This window comes from Hippocampus guttulatus, chromosome 10 (assembly GCF_054856545.1).
Source record: "Hippocampus guttulatus isolate MCC_2025c chromosome 10, RoL_Hgut_1.0, whole genome shotgun sequence".
In the NCBI taxonomy this organism is placed as follows: Eukaryota; Metazoa; Chordata; class Actinopteri; order Syngnathiformes; family Syngnathidae; genus Hippocampus; species Hippocampus guttulatus.
Genome location: NC_141270.1, coordinates 12,867,171 through 12,893,543, shown reverse-complemented (window position 1 = coordinate 12,893,543; position 26,373 = coordinate 12,867,171). Strand labels below are relative to the sequence as shown.

Genomic DNA, 26,373 nt, shown 5'->3' with positions numbered 1-26,373 from the left:
ACTTAATGGCTGGTTAATATTGCGTCCAAAATCGCCCACTGTTGGTGATGGTCGACTATCATCCATCTCTTCATTTTCTTGCTCAACAACCAATTGCATTGCACATATAGACAAACAGTTAGCGCGTCGACCTCACAGTGCAGAGGTTGTGGGTTCGATCCCAGCTCCGGCCTCCCTGTGTGGAGTTTGCATGTTCTTCCCGGGCCTGTTTGGGTTTTCTCCGGGTACTCCGGTTTCGTCCCACATTCCAAAAACATGCACAGCAGGCTGATTGAACATTGTAAATTGTCCCGAGGTGTGAGCGTGAGCGCGGATGGTTGTTCGTCTCTGTGTGCCCTGCGATTGGCTGGCAACCAGCTGAGACGGCTGGGATAGGCTCCAGCACCCCCCGCGAGCGACCCTTGTGAGGATAAAGCGGATCAGAAAATGGATGGACAAACAACCGTTCACACTAACATTCACACTGATGGACAATTTAGTGTCTTCAAATAGCCTCACATGCATGTTTTTGAAAAGGATATAACATGTAAATTGTTACCAAGATTTGAACACCACCACGCTTGGTCGACTGCTAATTCACGCTGATAAAAAAATAAATAAATAAATAAATAAATTCATAGGGGTCAACTATCATCAACCTAATTTGGTTCCAATATCAAATCGTTGCCATTCATTAAACTAGGTCATGTTTGAAGCAAGATTTGAAAATTATTTACGATTACAAGTGTACAAGTGTACAAACACAAACATCTGTATACTCAACCATGCTGAAGGGGGGATGCAAGTTTCTTACTCTTGCATTTTATTGTAAAGAATGACCAATTAATTTGCACTATATGTAAGTAAGTACTATATCAATAAAGATGAGTTGAGTGGAGTGGAGTTGTGCAACTCTGCTGTCTTACTTTTCTGTGAGGAAAAGCGCAGCTCAGTTTCCCTTCTTTTATATTTATCATTTTGTACCATGCGGCCAGAACAACAACACATGTCCCACCATTCGATTTCAAGTATACAATTACGGTCCAATTCATGATAAAACATCTGAGGAAAATGCCAAATAACCTTGTGGAGTTCATATTTCCCAGTGAGCTGAAGCCCCAGAACATTTTTCAAATCTTTTATGACATCAAGAGTGATGATTGTTTGACCTCCACATTTTTGTGCAACTTCAAGGGCATATTTTTCCGCCGTAATTAATACCTACACACACAAAAATAATCCCTGCAGTTGAGGAGTTGAAGTGACACACGTGCAACACATTTCAACGAAACCCTCCCAACCGTATATCATTCCTAAGGAGCCACTTGAAGAAACACTCCCAGACTGTTTGTTCAAGCAGAGAGGGGTTCTTGCTGTGATGACTATTATTCTACTGTCTACAGGGTGGGCTCTTTCACTTGGTGGTATCAAGTGATCACCTATTCTGTTTTCCCTCAAGTGGATGTTGTGGTCAAAGCGTCAATGAGCCACCGTGGAAGCGGAAGCCTCTGACACACAACCATGAAGGGAGGCTGTCAGTCACCCCAAAGACATATGGACAAAAGTATAGTTTCAGGCTTTTTTTCATTGAAATTCAGACATTTGCTTTTGAATTGTGGTTTAACAGAATTATTTTTTTTAAAAACCACGAATGAAACAGACTTGGTCGAAAATGATGGTACTCCACCAAAGGATTTACAATGAACCAAAATGACAACCAAGGTGTGTCCCCTAACTGGCATCACAAGTATTTTCATATTTGTAATTAGTCAGTCAGCCTGTTTAAAGGATAACAAATGGCCTCTGCGCTGTTTGGTAACATGGTGTGCATCACACTAAACATGGACCAGAGGAAGTGAAGAAGATGAGAAAGAAATGTATCATTAAAAATTATACACAAGCCTATGTAAGGTCAAGGTTATATAATGAGTGCATTCACTGAATTATCCTGGGAAGATAAAATAGAATGTATAGTTGTACTAACCACCCATGTTGTCTACCAGGACACATGTAGACAGCCATTCACATGCACACAATCACTGATTAAGAAATCAACTCATGCTGCCTGCATGTGGTCAAATCAGGTAATCAAACCACTAGACCGTCACAGAACTCATGAATTTGTTGAGTCTTAAACCTATCAGTGGACCACAAACATCATCTGTCAGGTCACACTGGCTGCATAAATACAGATTATTTGTGCATCAATTCTTTGCAGGAATGTTTGGGGCCACAAGCTTGAGCCCGACCTGTACGTCCGTGTGTTGTTTATGGAGACGTGGTGGAAAACATCATGAGCTCATCCACCTTGACTGTCCTAGAGACCAAGTGTTTGCTTAGCAGGATGCTCTCCGTGAAGAGAAAACATGAAAAAGTGATGACTAAATCCTGTGAAAGAAGTTCTTCAGTAATGACATGTTTAAAAACAAAAAATGGTCCAGAGTTTATTCCCGCATTCAATTGACGAGCTTCAGTCAAATCAAATACGAATTTGGGGACAGCAGTGTGGCGCTAAATCAATCAGCGAAAATTAATGTTTGCATTTTGCAGTTTGAGTAAACATCCGCTGAGAAGATGATGCAGCTGCTGGACCACATGAACCACAGGTAACGCCACGGCTTGACCACAGGAAGGCCTGTGGGTATCACGTCACATTTGGTTTAAGTTTTAGGAGTGGGGGGAAAAAGTAGCACTAAAATAAAGTTCTCTGACCACACACATTTACTGCATCCCAGTAAACAATTACACAACAGTTAACGAGCAAACGAGCACCTTCATCTGCAAACTGGTTGTTAGCTTTTAGGCTTGTCATGAGGTTTCGACCAGAGAGGCGCATAGCTTCACATATCACAACTGCGATCAGTTCTTCAAAAATATTCACTCTTCCATGTATGTGCATGAACATACACTGCACTCTTGACACTTAATTCCTCAACGTGATGGCCGACATTGCAGAGGAGGATCTTTATTTTCAGTTTCACTGTATTCCACTCATCTGTGGCTACTTGTAAAATGTGTTGATTCCAGATGCAGCAAGACCACCGAGAAGAGTCGTCGAGGAGCTCCAGACATATCTGAAGCAAGCTCAGTGCGATACTGAAGCTCAGATTCAAAAAGTAAGGCAATCGTTGAGATTTTAATGCTAAAATGTGTGTGGCTGCAGGCATTTTCATCCAAGTTACTGAAATGTGATAACTCATTGGAAAAAGTGTCATTCAGAAGAAAATCTTAAACAGTGAAAAACGTTATTTTCTGCCAAAATAACAGTCTGGAACTGCCCCCACCCCCGCCCCAATTGCTCCACTTTGGCATTTGTGGGGAGCACTGATTGAGCCATATATTTAATTGAAGCAAACCACTATGCTCGTGTTCTGTAATTGGGTTTCAGAACGTTACTGCCCTCATGTGGTTGGAGAATAATGAGGAATTTTCAGGACATTCTTGAGAATAAATAAAATACAAAAACAGTGCTGTGGAATCTATTAATCAAATAACACATGGGGTCATAGAAAATTGCATCAACAAAATTTCCCTGTGAAACAGTCAATGCAAATGTTGCTTCCAGTCAAATACAAGGAAAGGTTTGCCAAAAGAGCTCAGCTGTTAGTATTGTCTTGTAACTATGCACATTTCTTTCCCCAAATGATCATTTTAATATACAAATGAACTAAATTCAAAATGCAGTTGTGTCGCCGAAGTCCTTATTCCATTGGGTGTACATATTGAGAGTTGTTGGGCTAACGCTGGGCTTGATGCGCTTCAGGGAATCCTCAAAGTCTTTCACCTTGATGTTGCGCATCTGTGAATGTGCGGAGGACATTTTGGAGGTTAACCTCTATATTAATAAGTAGAAGGAACATTTTTGATTGCATGAACTAACCTGACTCGCAGCCATGTGGCGAACTTGGTCTGGTCCCAATTCTGTGTGTGAGAAGAATTTCACATGCGTACTGTAGATTATATGATAATATATATGATTCAAGACACTAAAAAAAGAATGTTCCCTGTATTTGTTCTAAAAAAACTTTTTTTTCCTCATACAAGCATTCATTTCAATTATACCCACTCATGCTGTTTTGGAAGACTGCATCACACCACACCCTTAATTCAATTTGAATGTGGGTTCACAAACGCGGCTTCTTTACTGTGGGATGAGTGAACCACAAAATGTGATCATGAACCCCGACCTATGCTTGCTTGTAAACGACTGAGCATTTCAAACATATATTCTTATTACAAGTAATCTGTGTTTGAGCTGACTACCTTCTCATTAACTATCTGTTTCTAAGACACAATCTGTGCATTACCTTTGTGATTTAACATTCGAAACAAATATGTATTATGATTTTAGCTCTGGGATAAAATGTGATCATTTATCAATTGAAAGGTTTCTTACCTCTAATCGGCCCAAGTGCAGCATCTTTAGCCAAGGATGTCAGATCACTTCCGGAATATCCTGCAGTTGCTCTATCAATACAGAAAGGGTGATGTGATTAACATAAAACTGGGGAGCAAACTTGTGAATATGGATGTGATAAACATGAGAAACTCACTTTGCAAGCCAGCTCAACTCATTTTTGCTCAGCGGACTCCCATGCTTTGCTAAAAGATGTTGCATCAGTGTGGCTCTTGTCTGACAAAATATAATGTCAACATTTAAAGGTTGATACAACCCCCCCCCCCAAAAAAGAAAACAGATTTTTGGTGGGAACGGCAAATACCTTCTCATCGGGCAATGCTACGTAGACTCTTTTTGCAAAGCGCCTGTAGGATATATCAAAGAACAATTTGATGATCTGAACAAAAACAACAGCAGCTCACAAAGTATAAATGCGGTACTATACCTTAAAACTGCTTCATCTAGCTCCTGAGGTCTGTTGGTGGCTCCCATGACAAGCACCCGGTCTTCTCCTCCGGACTGCACCTGACCCACAAAAACACACCAAAGTGACAATAAGGACGCAGAGATAATGGTGACCAAATCCCAGTGTGCCTCTTATTCCATTTTGAATGGCCTAAAAAGACACTCCACTTACCCCATCAAATTCAATGAGGAACTCTGTTTTCAAACGACGTGAGAACTCCTGTTCTCCCTCCCGCCTCTCACAAAGCAAACTGTCAACTTCATCTAAACGTGGATGCAAAACCAGAACAAGGCTGCTCAAATGTCAAGATAAAGGGGTCTACATTGGGTGTAAATTTACAATCCAAGTGTGCAACACAAACCAATAAAGATGACAGAAGGTTGTAATTCCCGAGCAGCTGCAAACAATGCGCGGACAAGCTTCTCGCTCTCTCCCACCTGGAGAAACATCACAGTGGAATGGTGAACATATCACGGTAAATATCCAATAGAGAAAAATGTACAAAGGAGAATGATCGCATGAACAAATTGACTGTGTTTACATATTTCGACGTCAAACTAGCTGCGCTCATGTTGAAGAAAGTGCTGTTGGACTCGGCTGCGACTGCTTTGGCCTGGTAAGAGAAAACAAAAGCTGTGAATCAATTACTGACGATTTAAAAACAACAAATGTGTTTTAGTGTTGTGGAGTCAAGCACATCCATGCTTCCCTCCATGTGGAAAGAATATAGAGATTGGTGTGAAATCAGTCACTCACCAGCATGGTTTTCCCATTTCCTGGTGGGCCAAATAAGAGCAAACCTCGAGCTGGAGCTCTCAAGCCAGTGAAGAGCTAAACAGGACAAATTGACAAATCATGAAATGTGGCACATGTTACGGCGACTGTGACACATCTTTTGATGTTTACCTCCGGTCTTAAGGCAGGAAGAATGACAATCTCCTGGAGTGCTTGTTTGGCCAAATCCTGGCCTGCAATATCATTAAAGGTGACAGATGTGCCGCTGAGATGAACACATAAAGACATGGAAACGTTACTGCACAGAGTCTTTTCCCAAAAAGGGGATTTTTTTCAACTTACGTGTCTACTATTTCATTCAGGATCATGTTTGCCAGTTTGCTGTCCACATTTTTAAAATTTTTCAATTCCCTCTTCTGGGGCTGCTTTGAAGGTCTTCCCACTTGTGGTGTGACCTTAGCCACAACACACACACACAAAAACATTTCACCCACCATGATAATAAGACACATGATTATGAAGGTGATTTACCTTAAAATCAGGGGTTCTATAAGGAGGTCTTCCTGCTGTGGAGGGCCTAGAGTTTTTGAACACCCCTCGAACCGCAGGCTGACTTTTAGGAGGAGGTTTTGTTTGTTTCTGAGCATTACCTGAAGCGTTCTGTGTTTGAATCCTGTCTTTTGAAGCCAATGTGGCCTCTGTACAAACAGCACCGATAATGATCATCAACAATAAAAAAAATCATCTCAAATAAACAGTGTGCAGAATAAATGAGACCCCAACAAATTTGTTAGAAAACCATTAACTGGTGACGAGCGAAAGGGTCCACAGAAAAGGCAGAGGGCAACCAAAACCTCATTAACTTTAAGGCAAATGTTCCCATAGGGAAATATATGGGTCTCCTACCTAAAAGAGCAAGTCTGTCTTTAGCCATTGTGAGGTTGGTGATCATTTTATCCTGAAGTCTCTTGGCCCGCTCGTACTGCTCTCCTGTTGACAAAGAGCTGTCTTAGCATAAAAGCAAGGGAGTCCTGCACTGTCCTGATTGCTCGGCTCCTACCTTGTCCTGTGATCGTTACCGCGATGCCGTTTTCAAGCTCAACAATCCCCCTCTTGTACCACTGCAGAGCCTCCTCCTTCTCTCCTGCCACCACACAAGAGTTCTTACAAAGCTGTCATAGGACCGACCGCACCGAGTAACCAAGTACCCCATGAACACTGCAAACATACCTGTATCATCTTCGTCAATCCTCAGTGCTTTGGATATATACTCAAACGCTTGCTTGTGATAGTTTTTAACCACTTCGTCGCTATCTGTGCCTTTACCCGTGTTCGTTTTTACCGACATCACTACCTTGTTGCGATTCTACAGTTCAGACTTTAGCATATTATTTGGCATGATGCGATAAAGTTGGACGAAACCACAATAGCAACGTCGGATCGATGGCTTTTAAAACACAGCGGTATCAATATATATACAATATTTCATCTCATCTGAAAATTATTTCGAAAATTCTGTATTCTTGTTTATCGGTGGGTTATGCCACGGTTTGCGCGAAATGTTTTTCCGAAAGCGGTCCCGAACTTCCGCTTTCGCATACAAGCCCGGCTCACTTACGGCTGCCGAGCAGCAAATGGAGAACTACTTCCGTGTACACTTTCAAAATAACAGCAAGACTTCCTTTTACGTTCAGTCGGAAATACAGTACGGCACACACGGATGACAAGGCGAAGCACTTGTATGAGCATAACTGATTTAAGTGATAACAATTCTTAATTATTGGTTTCGGTTTACATCATTGTGTTCTCTCATTGTGTTTAATGCACTCAGAATGCACCAGGTGTCAAATTATATACTCTCTTACAAATGTGAACATTGAATTTACTGAGTGTGTAATACAGTATTTTACACAAAATGGAACAAATAAACAATTGATTTAAATAATGTGTGACCAGGTCATTGGAAAGACTGGACTGAACACAAAATAATTTTTATGTGGGCTTTATTCCCGACTGAACAATAAAAAATTGTACAGCATTAAGATGAAAGACTGAGATGTTTACTGAATTTTAAAAGAGTTCGAAAAAGGATAGAGAAATAAAAAGACATTGATACATACCAGAGGCAATTGCTCCAAGACTGCAAGGGAAGCTTAGCTTCCCCTGAAATGTCAAAAAGTAAGTGATCAAAGATATGTGTGTACATATACAATTGTGTGGACATGTCATTAACTAAATATGCGCTACAACGCGCTCAACTTTTGTTCCGAATCAGCTTCTTATTACTGGTTACGACGCAACTCTCTTCTCATTCATTCCTGCAGCTTCACTGTGTTTTAAACAGTGCGGACACTCAGTGTGCAGAGCGGACGTTGGGCTCTCGAGAGCTCTGAGTAGGTTGTCCCAATGCATTGAAACGAGACGAGTCATTGGATAAATGCTGGTTTTATCCCGCCCGTCGGACGCTCAGCGTCTCTGGTAGTCTATGGACAGTGGGCGTGTATCGGCCCACCCGGACGCTGAGATTTTCTGCATGATGATTAGATGATTTGTCTGAGGCTGAATCTCCTTTTGATTGAGAGCGAAATGAGCCAATCCCCGATCTTTTAGTGTCGGCATCCGTGGGAGCATTTTTCAATTCTCATTCTGTTCTGAGTTGACCTGGAGACTTCTACTGTTATCATTTTAGTGACACTCTCTTTGTTGAAAACGACTAGCGACAAATTAATCTTTTATTTCTGGTGGGTTTTATTGTAGTTGCTTGTGTTCACAGACTCACTTATATCACTACAGGGTCACAGATCATTTTCTTGAAAAGGAACGGAGAGTAGAATTCACGTATAAATAAACGGACACATTTCATGATGTAGGCCGAAATTGAGCTTCCCCTCCTTGACAGACCAGCATCCGCCACTGATACATACATACATACATACATACATACATACATACATACATACATACATACATACATACATATGATATGACATATGATTGTGGATACATGAAAAAATAACGAAGACAACGGGTTCGCAGCAATTTACGTCACGTCCGAGGCTCCGCCTGTTTGTCCTACGAGAGCATAAGATTTTCTATAAAGTGCCTCAACCAATCACAGTTGGTGAAAGTCGTCACTAGGACCACTTGGGCGACGCCCCTTGACTGACTTGCTAATCTAACGAACATTTTCCTCCTCATTTTTAGACCGTGACAACTAACTGAAAGTCTCGTCTTCTCTCTGAATGCGCCCGCTGTGTTGCAATTTTTGTACTTTGTAGTTTGAGCTGCTTGACTGAATGTAGGTTCCCCCTGCAACTGCCTCACGACCAACGACAAGCAGCTGACGGAACACTTTCGCCTCCCAGCCGACTGTTTCCCTAGTCCCAACTGTTCTTTGTCTCTTCTGTACGAACAAGTTAGCCCCTGCCACCAATTCCCAGACGTGTTTGCTGACACTGGTTTACAATCAGATTTTAACCGAGTGACAAGATTTAACTACACCAAAATAGGCGGCTTTGGAACCAAGATGTCCAACCGAGTGGTGTGCAGAGAAGCAAGTCACGCCGGGAGCTGGTACTCTGCTTCGGGTAATTGTCGACACAGCACCGGCCGTGTTAGCACCCCGTGTGATAGCTGCCTTTTGTCTTTTTATCTCTGCAGCGTATGTTTTGGCTTAGTTAGCATTTTATTTTGTATCAGGTGACAGCAACCCCATACAATCGATTCAAGAGATTTAGACAATGCGAGCTAACGTTTGGTTTGCAATTCAGCTGATGGAGATAAGACGGCTAACAGTTAGCAATCGCTTGTCTTGCTCGCTATTTGTCATTCTGTAATTTCTGCTGTTTACTTGCGTTCGTGTTTAATAAGAAACTTATATACAGTTCAACATTTTCCAACAGTCAAAGCAACAAAAAAATACGGTGTGACAGATCTTGCTTATCCTGAATAAAACATCATGGCATGACATTAAAATGTATGCCAGTCTTGTGGCCTCTCTTGTCTGTGTGTGACACTGGAATTCTTTAGTTCTGCCGTCAAAACAGTCCCTGCTGACTGACAAACAACTAGGTAGGGCAACAGCATTGAGCATCAACGTTCACCCCTTCCCCCCATTTCAGCAGCCAATCTTTTATCCCTTTAAGCCTCTCTGTCTGCATTGCAATGATAGCCAGTTTGTTTGCTCTATATGTCGTGTCCTGTGCTTGAATAGGAAACCTGCATCATTACCCTGCCCAGAATTAATGCAACCACAGCGTTGTTGTTTGAACTTGAATGTATATTTCCTTTGTACTCCCTATAGCTTAGGCACACCTTATAAAACTACCGGTAATTAAAAAACATAACTCAATTTTTTCAATTTTGTATTAAACCTAAGCTACATGAGAGGCTTAAATATGAAAAACTCCTCCCAGTCTATTGCAGTGCAGTTCCATACCACTGTAAATTGTAACTGCCAGGGAAGTGCATCTTCGCAGTAAAGAAGATTGGCTACATATCTTGATACATGTGGGACAATACGAGTCAAGTACGGTGCATCCTCAAGTGGAAAGATTTGATTTAGCGGGATTACGATTCGATTCAATTATGGTTCGTCAGTATCTTTTATTGATATGTGCAAGCTCTTCAAACCCCAAACTATCCAAGTTAATTAAATTCAAAGAGCCAACAAATCAGCAACATGAAACATATTTATACCTGGGGTGCATCTCTCATGAAAGACGATTCAATATGAATCTAAATACATGGGGTGCTCTATGATTCAAGAATGGTACATTTTGAAATAAAATGATTCAATTCTGTTAAACCAAAACGGATTTTCCGATTTAAATTGGTTTTCATTCACACCCATAGTAAACACAATATGAAACATTTTGAATTCATCTTACTTTCACACTGTCAATAAACGGTGAGCATTTTAAAGTCGTTTCTCAAAGTAGCCTTTGAATTGGCTCTCATAAGCTTGCAGTACGATTCATTACTTGTCAGCACATCCGTCTCACAGTTCTCATTTTCTGCCTTTTTTTTTGTGGAGTTAGCAAGTGCACCTGCTCACTCACAACCCTAATTTGGACAAGCGATATAGAAAATGGATGGATTAATCGTGAAGGTATAATACATAATATTCACGTCATCTTGCATTTGATTGGTATTCGCACCAACATTACTACAGGACAGAAAACGTGGCAGAAGCTTCCTGAGTTTGACCTTCGTCTTTCATCAACAAAGGTCCAACTTTCTGGAGGTTCTGATCTCTTTTGAAAATGATTTTTGGATGGATGTATACAATGTAGTAGCAATTTTAAAGTATTCTGAGTTGAAATAATATAATAAAAAGTTGCCATTTATTGATTGGTCTTTTACTTTGTAAATTTCCCCAGTGTGGAACTAATAAAGGATATCTTATCTTATCTTCTCTCTTTTCAGGAGCCCAGCTGAATGCACAACTAGAAAGCTGGCTGTCCCAAGCACAGTCCTCAATCAAACCCGCCAGAGCCATCATAGCTCCGTAATCACATTGAAAAACTGAAGACAAATATTATCTGGGCATTTAAGACATCTCATTTGTGTGTTGCGTTTTTGTTTTTTTGCAGGCATGCAGGGTATACCTACTGTGGTGCTTGTGCCGCGCATGCCTACAAGCAGGTTGACCCTTCTGTTACGTAAGTCTCATACTTCATTGAAGATGAGTCTTTTTTTTTTTTTTTTTTGAAAAGTACAGCACAACCTCTTAGGTCAAATGTTGTTCAAGGGTGCTAGTTCACCTTAGCAGCGCAGTGCTGTTGTGGGTGAGGTGTCTGCTGCATAGTTCTAAAGTTCAGGATTCAAATCTCAGCTCTTGCCTTCTTTGACGTTTGCATTAGAGGGGGACTCGAGAGTGGATGAAATAAAAGCTGTACTTCTGAACTTTTGTCTCATATTGATCTATTGATCTGAAACCCAGATGTCTTGAGTAAACAACAAAAGCAAAGGAAATGACCATGTAGTAAATGCATACATACGGTAAATGTATGAAAAACAGTAAGTGCGATGGCAACTGAGCTTACCTTTTTTGTGCCGCACGCCGCTGTGCAAACTAGTCCATTGCATGCAGTTCAATAACTTTGAATCATCGTATGCCGCGACTGCGATAAACAGAGGACCCCCCGATACAGGCAGTTTTCAAGGAACATATGAACATTCTCATTAGTCATACAAATGTGAATGCACATTTACAACTTTATCAGTATTGGAACATAAACACAACATAATGCCCTACTTGATGTTTGCTAAACGTTGGACTTGTGAGGCACTTGGACACTCGTTCAACATGCTGAGCCTTTACGTCTAGTCATGCATGAAGTGTTTAGTTTTTCCAACCTTATGACTTCTTTGCTCTTCAAATGATGTACATAACCTAACAAAAATGTTTGACCATCTGGTACCGTGGAGTGACACAATGTCTGTTACCTTCAGTCGTAGGGTGTTCATTTTAGGACCCTCTCACCATGTGCCCCTGTCCCGCTGTGCCCTATCATCAGCAGACGTCTATAGAACACCTCTGTATGACCTGAGAATCGACCAGAAGGGTATTCGTTCTTAAAACCTTGTTTTCTTTTTAGGATTTCTTTACTTCTTCCTCCATTGTGTGGAATGATTCGAACAAATGAAGGCAACTTTTGTGTAAATGTCTATTTGAGCTTTTTTGACTATCTCAGATATTTGAGCCTTTCTTCATCTCAGCATTTTTATTCACCCCCCCCCCCCCCCCCCCAAAAGCACTAATTATAACTTTGGCTTTCCAGTTTATACTGACCTCTGGAAAACAGGGTTGTTTGAGAGGATGAGCATGCAGACGGACGAAGACGAGCACAGTATTGAAATGCACTTGCCTTATACTGCTAAAGCCATGGAAAGGTAATGCATGTTTGATTACACAAGTTTTAGGCTGGAGTTAAACTACAAGGTTCAATAGACACAATTGTGATGATTTTTTTGAGTGACTTGACTGACGGATTTCAATTCTTCTCAGCCACAAAGATGAGTTCAGCATCGTGCCCGTGCTTGTCGGCGCTCTGAGCGAGTCCAAGGAACAAGAGTACGGGAAGCTGCTCAGCAAGTACCTGGCAGACCCTACCAACCTTTTCATTATCTCATCCGACTTCTGCCACTGGGGTCAGTGCTGATGAACACAAGTAGTGAAAATGACACGCACATATGCGTTTGGGCTGTCAGAGCTTTTCAAAAGGTTGACTTGATTCTTTTTTTGTAGGTCAGCGGTTCCGATACACGTACTACGATGAATCTCAAGGGGAAATCTACAGGTCAATTGAACATCTTGACAAAATGGTAAACAATGTCAGCCTTTCAAATGTGTTCAAAGTTGTTCAAATAAATATTTGTTTTCCAGAATAGAAGACATCTCATAACCACCTAGTACAATATTGAGCATGTTTACCATTGGATGAAGATCATCCAAGATCATTGTTTGTTCCCTGTTTGTTGTTTAAAGGGAATGGGCATTATAGAACAGTTGGATCCCATGTCGTTCACCAACTACTTGAAAAAGTATCACAATACCATCTGTGGGCGTCACCCGATTGGAGTGCTACTAAACGTGAGTACAAAATCAAACATCTATATCAGGCAATAAATGTTGTTTTTTTTTTTTTTTTTGTAATTCATTTAATTCAATTGCATTTTAGGTATTCCCCATTTTAGCTGCTCAGTTGCTGGTGTCAAATAATGGCAGCACCCAGAAGTTAATATACTGATAGTTTTTACCCAAAAGTTCTCTGACTGAATGTTCAGCATAATTCCCTGCATTATGCAGTCATCTGCCATTCATCAGAACCGTTGTACCCAGTCACCTCTGAAGTAACACGGGAACTCGACAAGTAGTTTTTCCATCACAGTGCTATAATCATGGCAAACAATAACTCAAGCATTAAAAATGTAGTTTTTGTGTTAAAGAACTTCTTTATACTCGTGTATTCATTGCAGAAGCATGGAAGTGGTGCACACTCTGAATTGCTCACCAGCCAATCGTAGAGCACACACTTTTCGACAAACAACCATTCCCAATCACATCTAGGGGCTGGTTAGTGTCTTCACCCAATGAAAGAGGCGTTTTTGGGCAATGTGGGAGGAAGCTGGAGTCCGTGTAGGAAACCAACACAAGCATTGGGAGAACATGTAACATACAAGTACTGTACATCCATCATTGCCTTAGTAATTCTCATGCCTTTCAGTCTTGGGCAGCTGTGACATCAACATTTCATTGGGTTGTAATCTCATGACTAAATTGGGCAGCATGGTTACAAAGTGGTGAGCACGTCTGTCTCACACTTCTCAGGTTCGGTGTTCTAACCTCAGTTTTGACATTTCTGTGTGAAGTTTGCATATTATTGTGGGGGGAAAAAGAGTTGATACTAAAAGCAAACTGAGATATATTATTGTTACTACTTTATGAAAGTCAAGCCATTTTATGGAGAGAGTTTTACAAACGGTCAATAATTAACATCCAAGAAAACATGCCTTGAGAAGACAATTTTTTAGTGCGTGTTTGAGCACAAGTGATCAGTTCGTGTTGTGTGTTTCGATGTCTTTCAGGCTGTAGCTGAGCTGAGAAAGAGTGGTATAGACATGAACTTCAGTTTTCTGAACTACGCTCAGTCGAGTGAGTGCAGAAACTGGCAGGACAGCTCCGTGAGTTATGCAGCGGGGGCTCTCATCGTTCATTGAGGTCGACGATCGCAGGGGTCACTGCAGCATCGCAGCCCTGCCATTTATTATCTATTGCCATAACCTGACCTATACATGCTCCCCACCCACCGTAGCCCCCTGACAATCCCCAACCCCATCCCCAAAACAATGCCTTCTATTTGCAGGAAGGACCGAGCCACGTCACCCTCCCAGCTCTTCTGTCTTTTTCCACTTAAAATGGAAAAAGACAGTCAGTCTCAGAACTTCAGGTGGAATATTTCGGTTGAAAGTGAAAATTTGAGACGGATAGGTCAGTGCAAAAGTTGTTAGAAGTGGTTAGGGTTGAATATTATTTTGGTTTGAAGTTACGTGGGGATCTTATTTGGACTCTTGCAAGGGGCATCGTCGTTCCATGGATTTTGAGATGTGATAAACAATCTACGTTGGACACATGATGGTTTGTGCTCATGTAATCTTCCTCAGAAAAGGAATGAAAATAAACCTGCAGATCATCATGGAAATCAAAAATAGAGACGATACAGGATGGAAGTTACAGAATCGTTTTTATGGCTGCCTCAAACAACATGTAACAATGACATCAGTTTAATAGATTACTCAACATAGTACGTTGGCGTTTTGAACAGAAGGGCTGCATTCAGTTGTGTTCACTAACCCCCTGCTTTACAAAACCAAAAACAGTTATAGCTTACATTACCTAAACACATTTTAATCACCTTTATTTTTAATCGTATTTATCCCTTAGCTTGTTTTAGGAGTTGTGCTATTACCTGAGTACTGTGTGCATTTGGACACAAACAGTGTTGTCGTAGATGCTTTTTAGTCATCAATATAATTTATCCAGCAAACTAGTGGTGCAACAAAGCTCCAACAATATGCTGTAACTTTTCCCTATCATACTTACAAATTAGGAATCTTTGAATTTCACAATGGATGGTATTTAAGACCCACTCCCCCCATTTTTTTGGGAGCTGCACAAAGCCATAATGCTTTGCTGTAGTTGGAATTTAGCAGTTCTGACCTTTACATCTGCCAAATGAAATGTGCTCCATAATGAAGGTGTTAAGTGCATACAGAAACTGAATGCCTGCAGTCGATTAATTTTCATGGTAGTATAGACAAATTGCAACATATTTCAGGCAGCACACGGTTTCCATCATCATGCATTTGAAGATTATAATTTCAGAGGGGGGGGGGGCTTCCCATCTGGATGTTTCCCAAAATGCTTAACATAAATGAGTACTTTCGCCCCTCTGTGAAAGGTAAGCTTTTCCATTTCTCAATAAACACAAAAACAAGTTCCAGAATTTGATGACGATTAGTCAGCTATGGTTAAATTGTTATGAATTGGACCTTTTTCCCATCTGAAATCGTAGTTTGGTGTGTACACATTTTGAAAACAGTATGGGGGAAGAAAATACATGTTTTGTGTGTGCAAAATGACAAGTCACATTTTCAATCAATGACCAACATTTATTATTAGTATACAGTAGTAGAAAATACTGATACTTAAAGGACCTTCTCGATGTCCCTGTAATTTTTTTGGTCTTGAACTCTTTATGTCAAACGCTAGATGATGCAGTCATCTCAACGTCCTCAACACCGTAAGAGTAGAGAAAATACTCCAAAATTTTGTTCTGGGCACAGACTGAAAGTTGAATTACCCATCAGTCACATGGCCTGGTGTTGATCTCAAACCAGTAAAGCATGACGCACTTGTGCTATTGTGCCTTTTATCAATGTTGTACAAACACATTTAAAGTATAATCTCACAAATAGTCTTATTTCGAAAGTGTTAATACTGCACAATTTTTCTCCATGTGTCTCCCCCTACAACGATCCTCCTTACTTGGTGCCCACAAAAGTCACCTCCGGCCTGCAATGTGTGTGACCTTTCCCCCTGTCTCAAGTGGCACCCACTGTTTTCACTTCTGCTTTCTCCAGCAGGGATTGTTGGTCGTCACCCCCCACCCCCCTCACCTATTTCCTGTAGTGAGACAAAATTCTGAACCTCAACACTGTTCTTTTGATTTTAAATGATCTTTGTATTTTAGATTTTTTTGTGTTTTATTTTTGCTGAGAACACAACAACTTACACACATCATTTTCCAAAAATATACTACTCCTTAAATGGAGTTTTTTTTATCTCAGGTTCCACTGGCAAAGCATCGCAAGAGATTCTTCAGATGAGGGAAAGGATTTATGTTACAAAGCAAGTAAAATGTACTGAAATGCAAATCTGTTGTCTTGTCTTTCCTTATATTCCACTTATTTCTGCAAAATATGTAGTTGTGTCATTGGTGCTTATGTTTTAATTAACAACATGGGCATTACTGACAAAATTATCCGACACCTTTTATGAAGCATTTTTCAAATCATTATGGTGTTACACTTGCATGTAAAACGTACAGATAAATAGTTTAGGGTCTAATGTTTGTACATGTTACATTTTGAAGCTATCTACACTGATGAGAAAAAAAATGAATGAAATAAGCAATACAATCAAATCATATAAAGCTGAAAGGTTTTTTTTTGTACGAAATACCAAAGCAAAGGGTATTCATTTAAAAGGAGAGGCACGAGTGTTGAGCAAGTTAACGGCAGAAGTAATGAGTTGACTTCAGAGTCAATGTTATCCAAATCAGACACACACTTTTATTTATCCATCCATTTTCTGACCCGCTTATCTCTGCGAGGTCCTTTGTTTTAATTTTATTTATTTAATCTTTTAGTCTCTGCTTGACCCCAATTATCTTGGAGAATACGTTGACAATGCCGTTAAGGCAGTTTTTGGCTTTGACGGCGCATTGAACCAACAGAAAAGGTTGAAAGGCTTTTCGTAAAAGCCTAATCATATTGACATAAGACGGTATCACAGTGAAAAAGGAGTTAAGCTTGCGCAATAAACGAATGCTGCGTCGACGGTGCTTGACAAGCGTATCTGATTGTATATTAAAAGTTTGCCAAGGTATTCATACGATTCGACAAGCTCAATTTGTTATTTAACTCTTGTTTTGGGGGCTTCTGTCTAAAATCGTTGATTGGCTCCCTGGATTTGAGAGCCCCCGGTGGTCCAGTGGTTAGCACGTCGGCTTCACAGTGCAGAGGTACCGGGTTCAATTCCAGCTCCGGCCTCCCTGTGTGGAGTTTGCATGTTCTCCCCAGGCCTGCGTGGGTTTTCTCCGGGTGCTCCGGTTTCCTCCCACATTCCAAAAACATGCATGGCAGGCTGATTGGACGCTCTAAATTGTCCCTAGGTGTGAGTGTGGGCGTGAATGGTTGTTCGTCTCTGTGTGCCCTGCGATTGGCTGGCAACTGATTCAGGGTGTCCCCGCCTACTGCCCGAAGACGGCTGGGATAGGCTCCAGCACCCCCCGCGACCCTAGTGAGGATCAAGCGGTTCGGAAAATGGATGGATGGATGGTTGGATTTGAGAGCCGTTAAGTCATTTACGAGCCAGGCGATGCTGTTTTTTCGACGCTTACATGCTCTTCGCAGTTCGTCCTTTTTTTTTAAACTGAAGATTTAGGTGGGCATTTACGATCGCAGTATGTCCTGTAGGCTATGACATTGGTTATAACTGGCAGTACATTGGTTGGTGCAGCATCTCACGTGACATACGTTAAACCTTGATGATATAAACTTTTTTTGTCATTCCAATTGACAATCTTTTGTCAGCTGTTTATATTTAACACAGCAGAGACGTCCATTTGAAAAGTGACCAGGAGGTGGAGTCAAAGGCAAATGTTTTGGAAAGCATATTTGATTGAAATGACCAGGCCTACTTTACACCCTTCACATTTCAGCAACCATTTTTTCTCACAAGGGACTATATTGTGTAAATGAAACTTGGATATGTTTTAGTTTGTCTATAGCTTGTTGTGTGGCACGACATAAATTTACTACCGGCTGCAAATGACTGAACAGCAATAATCAGAGATGGTTTAATGTGTGGGACATTGAACCTGCGGTTGCAAGCAGCTGATGAAACAAAAGACATACATTACACTTGCATTACATTACATGAGTATTACATCAGATACCATGACGTTCTTGCTGACAGTGTTTTTTTTCCCCATAGCCCTATGTCTTTAAAGGGTAAAAATAAATAAATAAATAATTCGCCAGAGATGGGCACTTTCCCCTATTTTGCCGGTCCGTCCTCCGTCCGTGACCTTTGTATATGCACACAATGAACTCACAGGTGACACACTTCTCTTTGCTTTTGAAAGTTTCCACAGTGGCTGTTGGACATGTCTGAGGACTCCACAAGGGGGAAAGAAATTTAATCGACCAACAGGATGTACTGCAATCAGGATTTATTGAACTATCTCAGCTTTGGCATCGTCTTGGCAGGACTATGGCATCTGTATTGCCATAAGAAAATCCAAACCTGCTATGGGCGCCACATGAGGCACACTCTCCCCACCAGGTTGGTGCCAGCCCGCCTGGCCTGGTTCATCCAGGAGTTACCGGCTATTTTGATTCCTCTACTTCTGATGCTCACTTCGCACAAACCCTACAGTGTGGGGAAGATGCTTCTACTTGGAACCTTTTGCCTGCACTATTTTTACAGGTAAAGGAAAAGCAGCCATGAGGAGGTCTGTTTGCAGATAGCAGTTGGCTTTTAACAGCGACAGCCGTGACATAACTAGATTTTATTGGCAAGACTGCATGCAAATTAGATAAGGAATGGATGGATGTCAGTGCATGAAAGAGCAGAGGAATTGTATTTAATTGTACAAATGATCCTATTGTAAAATTTTGACAACATGACAGATTCGTTGGTTGACACATTCACACTAAAGAGGGTAAGTGATTGAGGCCTCCATGAAAAAGCATGAAAGGATGTATGGTATGACCCTTACTGAGCAGAAAGTCATGTTGTGCACATTTCGTTTGCATCTTTATAGCTAAAGGTTTAACTTGCTTTATGAACCCTCTTTCAACCTCAGAACATTCATCTATTCATTTCTGGTCAGAGGACAACCGTACCCACTGAATGTGATGGTGGGAGCAATTTTCTTTACCTCCATCAACGGATTCTTGCAGGGATACTACCTGTTGCATTGTGCTCAGCTGGACGAGTGGAAAACTGACTGTCGCCTCAAAATCGGTGGGTGTCAAACACGAGTGAAGCATTTAGACATGTCGGCTACATTTTGTTGCATATCAAAAATGCATCCCTCATTTACACATGGGAGTACTTTATACTGTATATACAGAATTTCTTATATAGGATCTCTTTTAGGTTTATTACTGTTTTACACTGGGATGGCAATCAATATGCACAGTGATTATTGTCTACGTAACTTGAGGAAAAGCGGGGAAGTGATTTACAAGGTCCCTGAAGGTAAGAAATAGTTTAGAACTTCGTAAACTCATGTGGTATTAGCTATGTGCGGAATCACTTTTGTTTTTAATTTTTCCTGCAGGAGGCCTCTTTGAGTATGTATCTGCTCCAAATTACTTAGGAGAGATTGTCGAGTGGTTTGGCTATGCCATGGCCACTTGGGGCTTTCCATCGCTCTCGTTTGCTGTATTTACGACATGCTTCATTGGCCCAAGAGCAATTTACCATCACAGGTGACCATTACTAAAAGCTTAGCAGTGTGGACAAACTACACCACACACCAACTGAGTGAGACACTGATTCATTTGCTGTTTTTGTTTTTCCCACTTAGGTTTTACAACAAGCAATTCAAGTCCTACTCCAAGTCTCGAAAGGCTCTGATTCCATTTTTACTTTGAAAAAAACATCCCGTTATGATCCAAGTCAACGGAGAGAGGCCCGCAGAATTGAAAGAAACTATTAATTTGCTACTTAAGTTTTGTTTATGTGCAAAAACACATTAGCTGATCAAGACCATTTAGTTGGCAGTCAGGTCTGAGTACATTTATTGTAGTTCTTTAGAACAATCTCTGAAAACACTTGAAAATGTCCAAGCCACTCAGAAAATTAAGTTGTAACAGAACTTCCTCTGGGTGGACTGTTTGGGGACATGCAGGGACAGGGCCTCAGGCAAGGCTTCAGGCAAAAAAATGGCTTGTACGTTATTCTTAGGAAATCTGATGTTGCTTTTAATCAGATGTAAAATGATGGTTCATGAAAAAAAATCTTCATGTACTTTGATTGGTTTGAATTAAAACAAAGGGAGAAGCACACCATTTGTGTTATTATGCTGTATTAGGCTCATCCATTCCTTTTATTCCATCATTTCTTCTTGTCACAATCCACTCTTTACGTTTTAATTTAATTCACATCTTGTATTGTATATCGTATATCGAGGACGACATTTACAGTTTCAATAGCAACTTGTAGAGCATTGAGTTTCGCTGTGAAAGAGTCAAGCACTTCCGCATGCACAGTAACATCTGGAGACAAGGATGCAGGTGAGAATACGGGATATTTAGTGTTCAGGTGACACCACTTCTTCGTCTGGCTCTTCTTTATTAGCCCGCAGCCACACTTTCTCTCACAACTCTCCATGTCCTCTTGTGTCACATCTTTTGGAAGGGTCCAGTGGTGAGCGCAAGTCAGATCAATGAGAGAATCTTCACTGTCGTGCTGTAGGGCTGCAGCTACTGATTCAAGAGAGCTACAGAAAGCCTCCACACCAAGAAGGTACTCCGTTTGCAGGCAGCCAAACACTGATGCACTTCCGGCGGTGTCACACTATGATTAAAACAGGACAATTAAGTGGAAGAAATAGTGATAGCAAATAAGACAAAAAGAATTGCTCTTACTTGGTGTCTGATGTAAGCAGCTAAGTGGGTCTCAGTGCACCCGCCTCCAAGTAAAGCAAACGGTTCCCTTAGGGTAAGTCGTAACACGTGTTCTGTCTTTTGGCATGCCACCTTTCATGGCCACAAGTACACAACATACAGTACTGCGTATCCACCTTTTAACGGGTGTGCGTGTGTGTGTTTTTCTAATCGTACCTTCAATTCATTTAATATAGTCTCGTTTCTGTGGCAGAGGACTGTGGTACAGATGACGGACTCCTCAGCAGGATATAAATGTAGCATACTTTTGGATCCAAACTGTCTTAAGGTGACATTCCCCACCTGTCCATAGGCCTTGTGAGGGATTGTTGAGTGTAATGTTGCCAAAGGCTGAGCCCCTATGGAGGAAGACAAAAAAGTATAATGAATGAAGGCGCACAGACTCAGTACAGCTCGCAGGTACAATTCACATTAAGCTCCAGGAATGTGCTGATTTACATGTTAGATATTTATCTCAAATTCAGAGATTACCAGAAAGGATTCTTGATGTATTTACAGCAATATTTTTGAGCAATATTTGAGGGTAATAAATTAAAAGAAAGTCATGAATGTTACGTACAAAACAGGATGTCACAAATTGTGGCTACCTGTGAGTTGAACAAGAGGCTGCATGAGCTTAATCCCCACTCTCTCCACAACTATCACGCCATGACTCCTCAGGTATTGCTGCAGAACTGGATGGACAACCTTCTGGCAAACACAAATCTTGACGTTATCTTTGAATACCTGCTTGCCAATCTCAAGGAGTTGATCCAAGATCTGAGAGTCCATGTCAGTGCCGTATTGGACCTCAATCGGTCCATCTCCTATTTCAGAAAGATGACCGGCAAGGGATGTACTGAATAATACCACACGTAGTGGACTGCAGGGGTGATTCCTTGACTCCACGTCCTCAAAACCCACTGGAACGTCAACTAATAATCCTGGAAACACCTTAGATTCCATTACAGGAAGACCCTCAATAGGCACAATTACCGTCATGCCCAGAGTTACTACACCGTTGCTGTTAGACGGCACAGTCAGTAAAAAGGCTTCCACAGCCAATTTGCTTATGTGAAGTGTTTCATACTCTCTTAGCATAGTGGCTGGTTTGCTGCAGAGAATATTGTTAGCCAACTTGATTAAATTGTGACTACTGCTGAAGTCGAGCTTGACTTTACAACCACATTCTTTGTCTTCAAGGTAAGTGGTGCAAAGACCCAACAGGTGTTTATTTATTCTGATGGCCTCGTTTTGTCTTAAACCAGACTGCTTGACTTTTTCAATGAGAGTAACACAAAGAATAGCTGCAAACAACCCGCAGTCACCCAAACGAGAAACATGATTGCGAATTGAGGCTAAAATTAGATTCAGAAACGGTGTCGATGAATAAATGGCTGGAAGTAGTACTGATGACGTTGAGGTGGTCACAACTTGCCCTCCGATATTGTTGTGAATGTGTTTAAGCCTACCCGATGGACCAAAACAAGACCTGAGAAGCTGACCCAAAAGATGAAGCTTGTTTAAAATGTCACTGTTTTCCAATGGTAGATCCGTGCAAAGCGCTGGTGATTTCCTAACGAGTCGAGACATCTCATTTCCGAAATGTTCACCTGAACACCAAATTGGCCATGTTAGCGCGGATGAACTGGTTGGCGTGAGTCTGAGGAGTTTAAAAACAGCGTTACAATATACGGCATTGCCTGATTATAATTAAAGCTTAATCCGAATAACGTGATTTATGCCCCGTAAATCATTTATATATATATATATTTTAAATTAAGTTTTTGTATTGAATGTAATTGAAATGTGATCATACTTGAACTAGCGTTAATCAAGTAACTTGTTTGTTTAATCAAATGTAATACAGGCTTCTACACTGAATACTTGTTTCCATAGCAGTGGCCAAAAGCTTTGGGTCCTGCTGGGCCTACTTGTACAGCGGTCGCATAAATGAAAATGATTCGAAAATGCTATAGTTACAATAGATTCCTGTGTGAAATTCGAGCGACAGCAAATACATTAAGAAAATATCGAGGTACGTGCTTTTCATTGTTTTAACAGCGAGTACGTTTACACTGGTTGGAGTCGCAAGATTTATACGTTGTATGACGTCATCATCAGAAAAATGACTGCGCAGAAATTCAAAACTATTAGCGGTAGGAAATGTCGAGTCATATTTTACCGTAGTTGCATGCCTTGCAAAGTGGATGTTTTACGCGTGGTATTTGCTATGGCCAGTCTGAAAGGGATGATATCTGTTTACAGGATGCATGTTAAATGGTAAAATTCGTAGTACAAGGGTAATCCTGCACTGAATTTCTTTCAGGCGAAAACTACTGTACTGCAATGGCACCTCACAAATTTGTCATGAAGGTACGTGGAAACAATGATATGCTGTATAAAGCGTTGTAATATACGATAGGAAGTTTGCAGGATCTCTCTCTGTGTTTGCCTGGGTTTGCTCCAGGTAATCGGCTTCTTCTCACACGGGGATAGCGCTACACCGGTGCTATAACGCAGTCAAAAATATGGATAGGACCAGTTCAACTCCCAACAGCACGCTGTCAAAACTGCATGTTTTCGATATTTCCGTCTTCCAACATATTCAATGATCCACTCATCAGCAAAGCTCTGCAGAGGCTTGATGACGACCCTGATCATTTGAATGTGGTGTGTTGGAGGAAGGAAACATCTGAAACATGCAGGATACGGGCGATCGAATACCGGACTTTGACACTTGTGTCCTCCAGCATTTTATTTGATATTGTGTATTTCGAAATTATTCTCTCATCCCCCATATGTATTGGTCACCCCCCCATGTACCCCCATAGAGAAAAAAAATCAGAAAGCCTCTTCTCACATTCCAAAAACATGTACGCGAGGTTAATTGAAACATGAGAATTTTTAAAAAATATGACTGTCAATGGTTGTTTGTCTTTATGTGCAGGTTATCCCCGTCTCTTACCCATAAAAGTCAGCAGGGATCGGCTCAAACTGCTCTCCCATGACCCTAATGAGGACAAGTGGTATAAAAAAATGGATGAATTAGATGCTCGTGTTTTTGATTGTTATAGTTTGCTGTGCTATACAGAACACCAGAAGCAGACGCAGACTTTTCTCTTACATAATTTTACCAAAGAAGTGAGATTGGCTGCTTGGAGGTCATCGCATTCACTGTCAGATTGTAGCGGCTGAAATTAGGGATTTCTCCACATATAATCCTCAACCACTTAAAAACTTTCCATCCATTTTATATTCCACTAAACTAATACTGGTGAGGGTCACGGGTAAAATTGAAGCAATGCCATCTGACTTTGAAAGTTCAGCCAATTTCTGATCACATAAAGTCAAACAACCATTTAAATGTATGGGCAGTTTAGAGAACAGAATAATTTAAATTAACTTGCATGTTTCTGCAAAGTGGGACGAAGCTGGAATACCTGGGGAAAACTCATGCAAGCATGCAGAAACCCTGCAAACTCCATACAAGAAGGCTTGAGCCGAGATGTGGACTGAGAACCTCAGAATCATAAAGCTAGTCATTATTTCCATGGGCAAAATGTATCTCAACGAATATGCACAGAGGGTGGTAATAATTCAAAATGACTTCAAAGTTTGTTTCACTGCTATTTCCAGCCCGCAGAACACACTTCTAAGCTTCTTTTTGTGAAACCAAAAAAATATCTGTTGTATCTCTGGGGAAAATATTTTTCTGAAGATATATGTTTCATTAAGATGATTTTATTATGTCAGAGGAACAATCTGTTGCCACTAGAGGGAAGTAGTGCAACATGGTTAAACGGTTTTGGTCAACTCTGGTGCAAATGTCAACTATGGATTGCCTCCCCCTGGGTCTTTGTTGTAGTCAGAATGTCAACACATACAAAGAAGGAAACGCCTTCTATTAAAAAAAATCAGAGTTGTTTATCCTCAGTCTGATTCTCTGTCAGCAATAATGCACCTCAGATGATTTTAAGTGCAGGCAAAGCTGATGATCTCGTTTTTGTTGATGTTTCATTTATTGAGAGTTTTGAACAAGGGCTTCAGACATTTTGCACTGATCTCCACATCCTCCACTATTCCATGTGTGCCCTGCTGACCAGATATTGCATTCACTCCCCATTATTTGTTTCATAATAACCCCCCCCCCCCCATCACTTGGTTGTGGGAGAGTAAAACGCTCGAGGTTCACGGCGGGTTCCTTCCCACTGGGCACATAATGATACAGTTGTGTTATTCTGCCTGAGAAACTGCTCAGAGGCTCAACCACACTCGACCAACGAACCACAAACAAGCATGTAAGAAGAGATCAGGCTAAACAATAGCATTCAAGGCACTGCAACTGGCTTCTCTTTCACAGAGCCAACACCACTGTCACCGGGGGTTTTAATGAATGGATCAGCTTCTCGGACACCATTTTCCACTGAAACGTTATATTTAGGAATGCATGTAATTCAGTTTGCCCTTTGTAGTGAAAGCATTTATGCATCGTGTTCTCTGGTTCACAGTTCCTTGTTTACTAGGCTGGTCACTAGTAATCTTTATGATCCTCTCTTTATTCAGTCTGCAGAACTGAAGGGGGTGCGCTTTTCTTCTAGGCCTAGACTGTGTAGTTACCCGCCACTTCATAGACCTCCCGAAAAGGGCCTGCAGGCAAAAACACGGAGACACTGGAGTGCTGACTGCCAGGACATTACCACTCTAGAACCCTACAATCTGCCTTTTATTAGCAAAATGCACCGCCGACTTCCAAACATCTAATGTCGAAAGCGGCGGTAGAAACCCAGCTGTTTTTTTAGTCGAAAACGTTTGAGGCACCGCAGAACATTTTCATGTCAGAGGTTTATGCACTGTTTAGTGTTGTTGTCACTCTGTAGATGAGCCCATGTGGGACCACACATCATGTCTCTGTACACTATCAGAGCAAACATTTTGACATTTGCCAACATAGCAAATCCCTCTTAAGTTGCCTCAGGAGGTGACATGGGCAATAAGAAGAAAAACAATCTATCACCGATTAATAACGTACTTAATTTACTTTCCAAAATGAAACCAAACACCTCCCAGCCAGCAATCACCAATTTCTGGAGGCAGCGTCTACCCGAGTTTTGTTTGGTGTACGTTTCCTGGAGATATTCCTGTCTGTTCTTGCTGTTTGAATTCCACTCCTGGGTTGTGTCTCTTTTTTTATGATCAAAAAGAGGACTCGGGTGTGCTAACATTCACCTGCATGCTTTGCACACAAATCACTTACATGCGTACGCATGCATGCAACGTACACACACTCGCATTCTTCCCTCAATAATAATAATACCTTCTTGAG

The 26,373-nt window shown here is 41.1% G+C and overlaps 5 protein-coding genes across 7 annotated transcripts in view; 3 read left to right on the top strand and 2 right to left on the bottom strand.

Annotated features, from left to right (window-relative positions):
- Positions 1–2,928: 2,928 nt before the first annotated feature.
- Positions 2,929–7,186, bottom strand: spast (spastin). The gene is made up of 16 exons (XM_086122591.1): positions 6,810–7,186; positions 6,640–6,723; positions 6,486–6,569; positions 6,111–6,277; positions 5,922–6,034; positions 5,751–5,844; positions 5,601–5,675; positions 5,386–5,457; positions 5,206–5,281; positions 5,016–5,107; positions 4,824–4,903; positions 4,701–4,743; positions 4,533–4,612; positions 4,376–4,446; positions 3,860–3,900; positions 2,929–3,778 (listed from the first exon to the last, which is right to left on the bottom strand). Exons 1-16 carry the CDS (start codon positions 6,925–6,927, stop codon positions 3,653–3,655), a joined length of 1,416 nt encoding a protein of 471 aa, XP_085978717.1. The 5' UTR covers positions 6,928–7,186; the 3' UTR covers positions 2,929–3,652.
- A 1,536-nt stretch (positions 7,187–8,722) lies between these two features.
- Positions 8,723–16,520, top strand: memo1 (mediator of cell motility 1). The gene is made up of 9 exons (XM_086122544.1): positions 8,723–9,166; positions 11,007–11,088; positions 11,174–11,242; positions 12,036–12,148; positions 12,365–12,476; positions 12,592–12,734; positions 12,832–12,908; positions 13,072–13,176; positions 14,172–16,520. Exons 1-9 carry the CDS (start codon positions 9,106–9,108, stop codon positions 14,301–14,303), a joined length of 894 nt encoding a protein of 297 aa, XP_085978670.1. The 5' UTR covers positions 8,723–9,105; the 3' UTR covers positions 14,304–16,520.
- A 1,951-nt stretch (positions 16,521–18,471) lies between these two features.
- srd5a2b (steroid-5-alpha-reductase, alpha polypeptide 2b) lies at positions 18,472–20,447 on the top strand. Of its 2 annotated transcripts, XM_086122618.1 has the most exons (6): positions 18,552–18,714; positions 18,808–18,858; positions 19,238–19,398; positions 19,534–19,635; positions 19,718–19,868; positions 19,967–20,447. In XM_086122618.1, exons 1-6 carry the CDS (start codon positions 18,584–18,586, stop codon positions 20,031–20,033), a joined length of 663 nt encoding a protein of 220 aa, XP_085978744.1. In that variant the 5' UTR covers positions 18,552–18,583; the 3' UTR covers positions 20,034–20,447. The 2 variants fall into 2 exon arrangements, with proteins under 2 accessions (XP_085978743.1, XP_085978744.1); XM_086122617.1 differs by having other exon boundaries at positions 18,472–18,858.
- A 3-nt stretch (positions 20,448–20,450) lies between these two features.
- On the bottom strand, positions 20,451–22,724 carry mkks (MKKS centrosomal shuttling protein). The gene is made up of 4 exons (XM_086122616.1): positions 21,656–22,724; positions 21,225–21,406; positions 21,030–21,140; positions 20,451–20,958 (listed from the first exon to the last, which is right to left on the bottom strand). The coding sequence occupies exons 1-4, from the start codon at positions 22,638–22,640 to the stop codon at positions 20,536–20,538; spliced, it is 1,701 nt and encodes a 566-aa protein (XP_085978742.1). The 5' UTR covers positions 22,641–22,724; the 3' UTR covers positions 20,451–20,535.
- A 284-nt stretch (positions 22,725–23,008) lies between these two features.
- Positions 23,009–26,373, top strand: part of slx4ip (SLX4 interacting protein) — a 34,214-nt gene continuing 30,849 nt past the window's right edge. The window contains exons 1-2 of one of the 2 annotated variants that reach the window (XM_086121661.1): positions 23,009–23,085; positions 23,377–23,423. In XM_086121661.1, coding sequence (XP_085977787.1) covers positions 23,397–23,423 — 27 coding nt within the window. In that variant the 5' untranslated portion in view covers positions 23,009–23,085; positions 23,377–23,396. Of the gene's footprint in view, positions 23,086–23,221; positions 23,424–26,373 lie in introns of those variants that run through there. The other variant, XM_086121660.1, reaches the window with a different exon arrangement.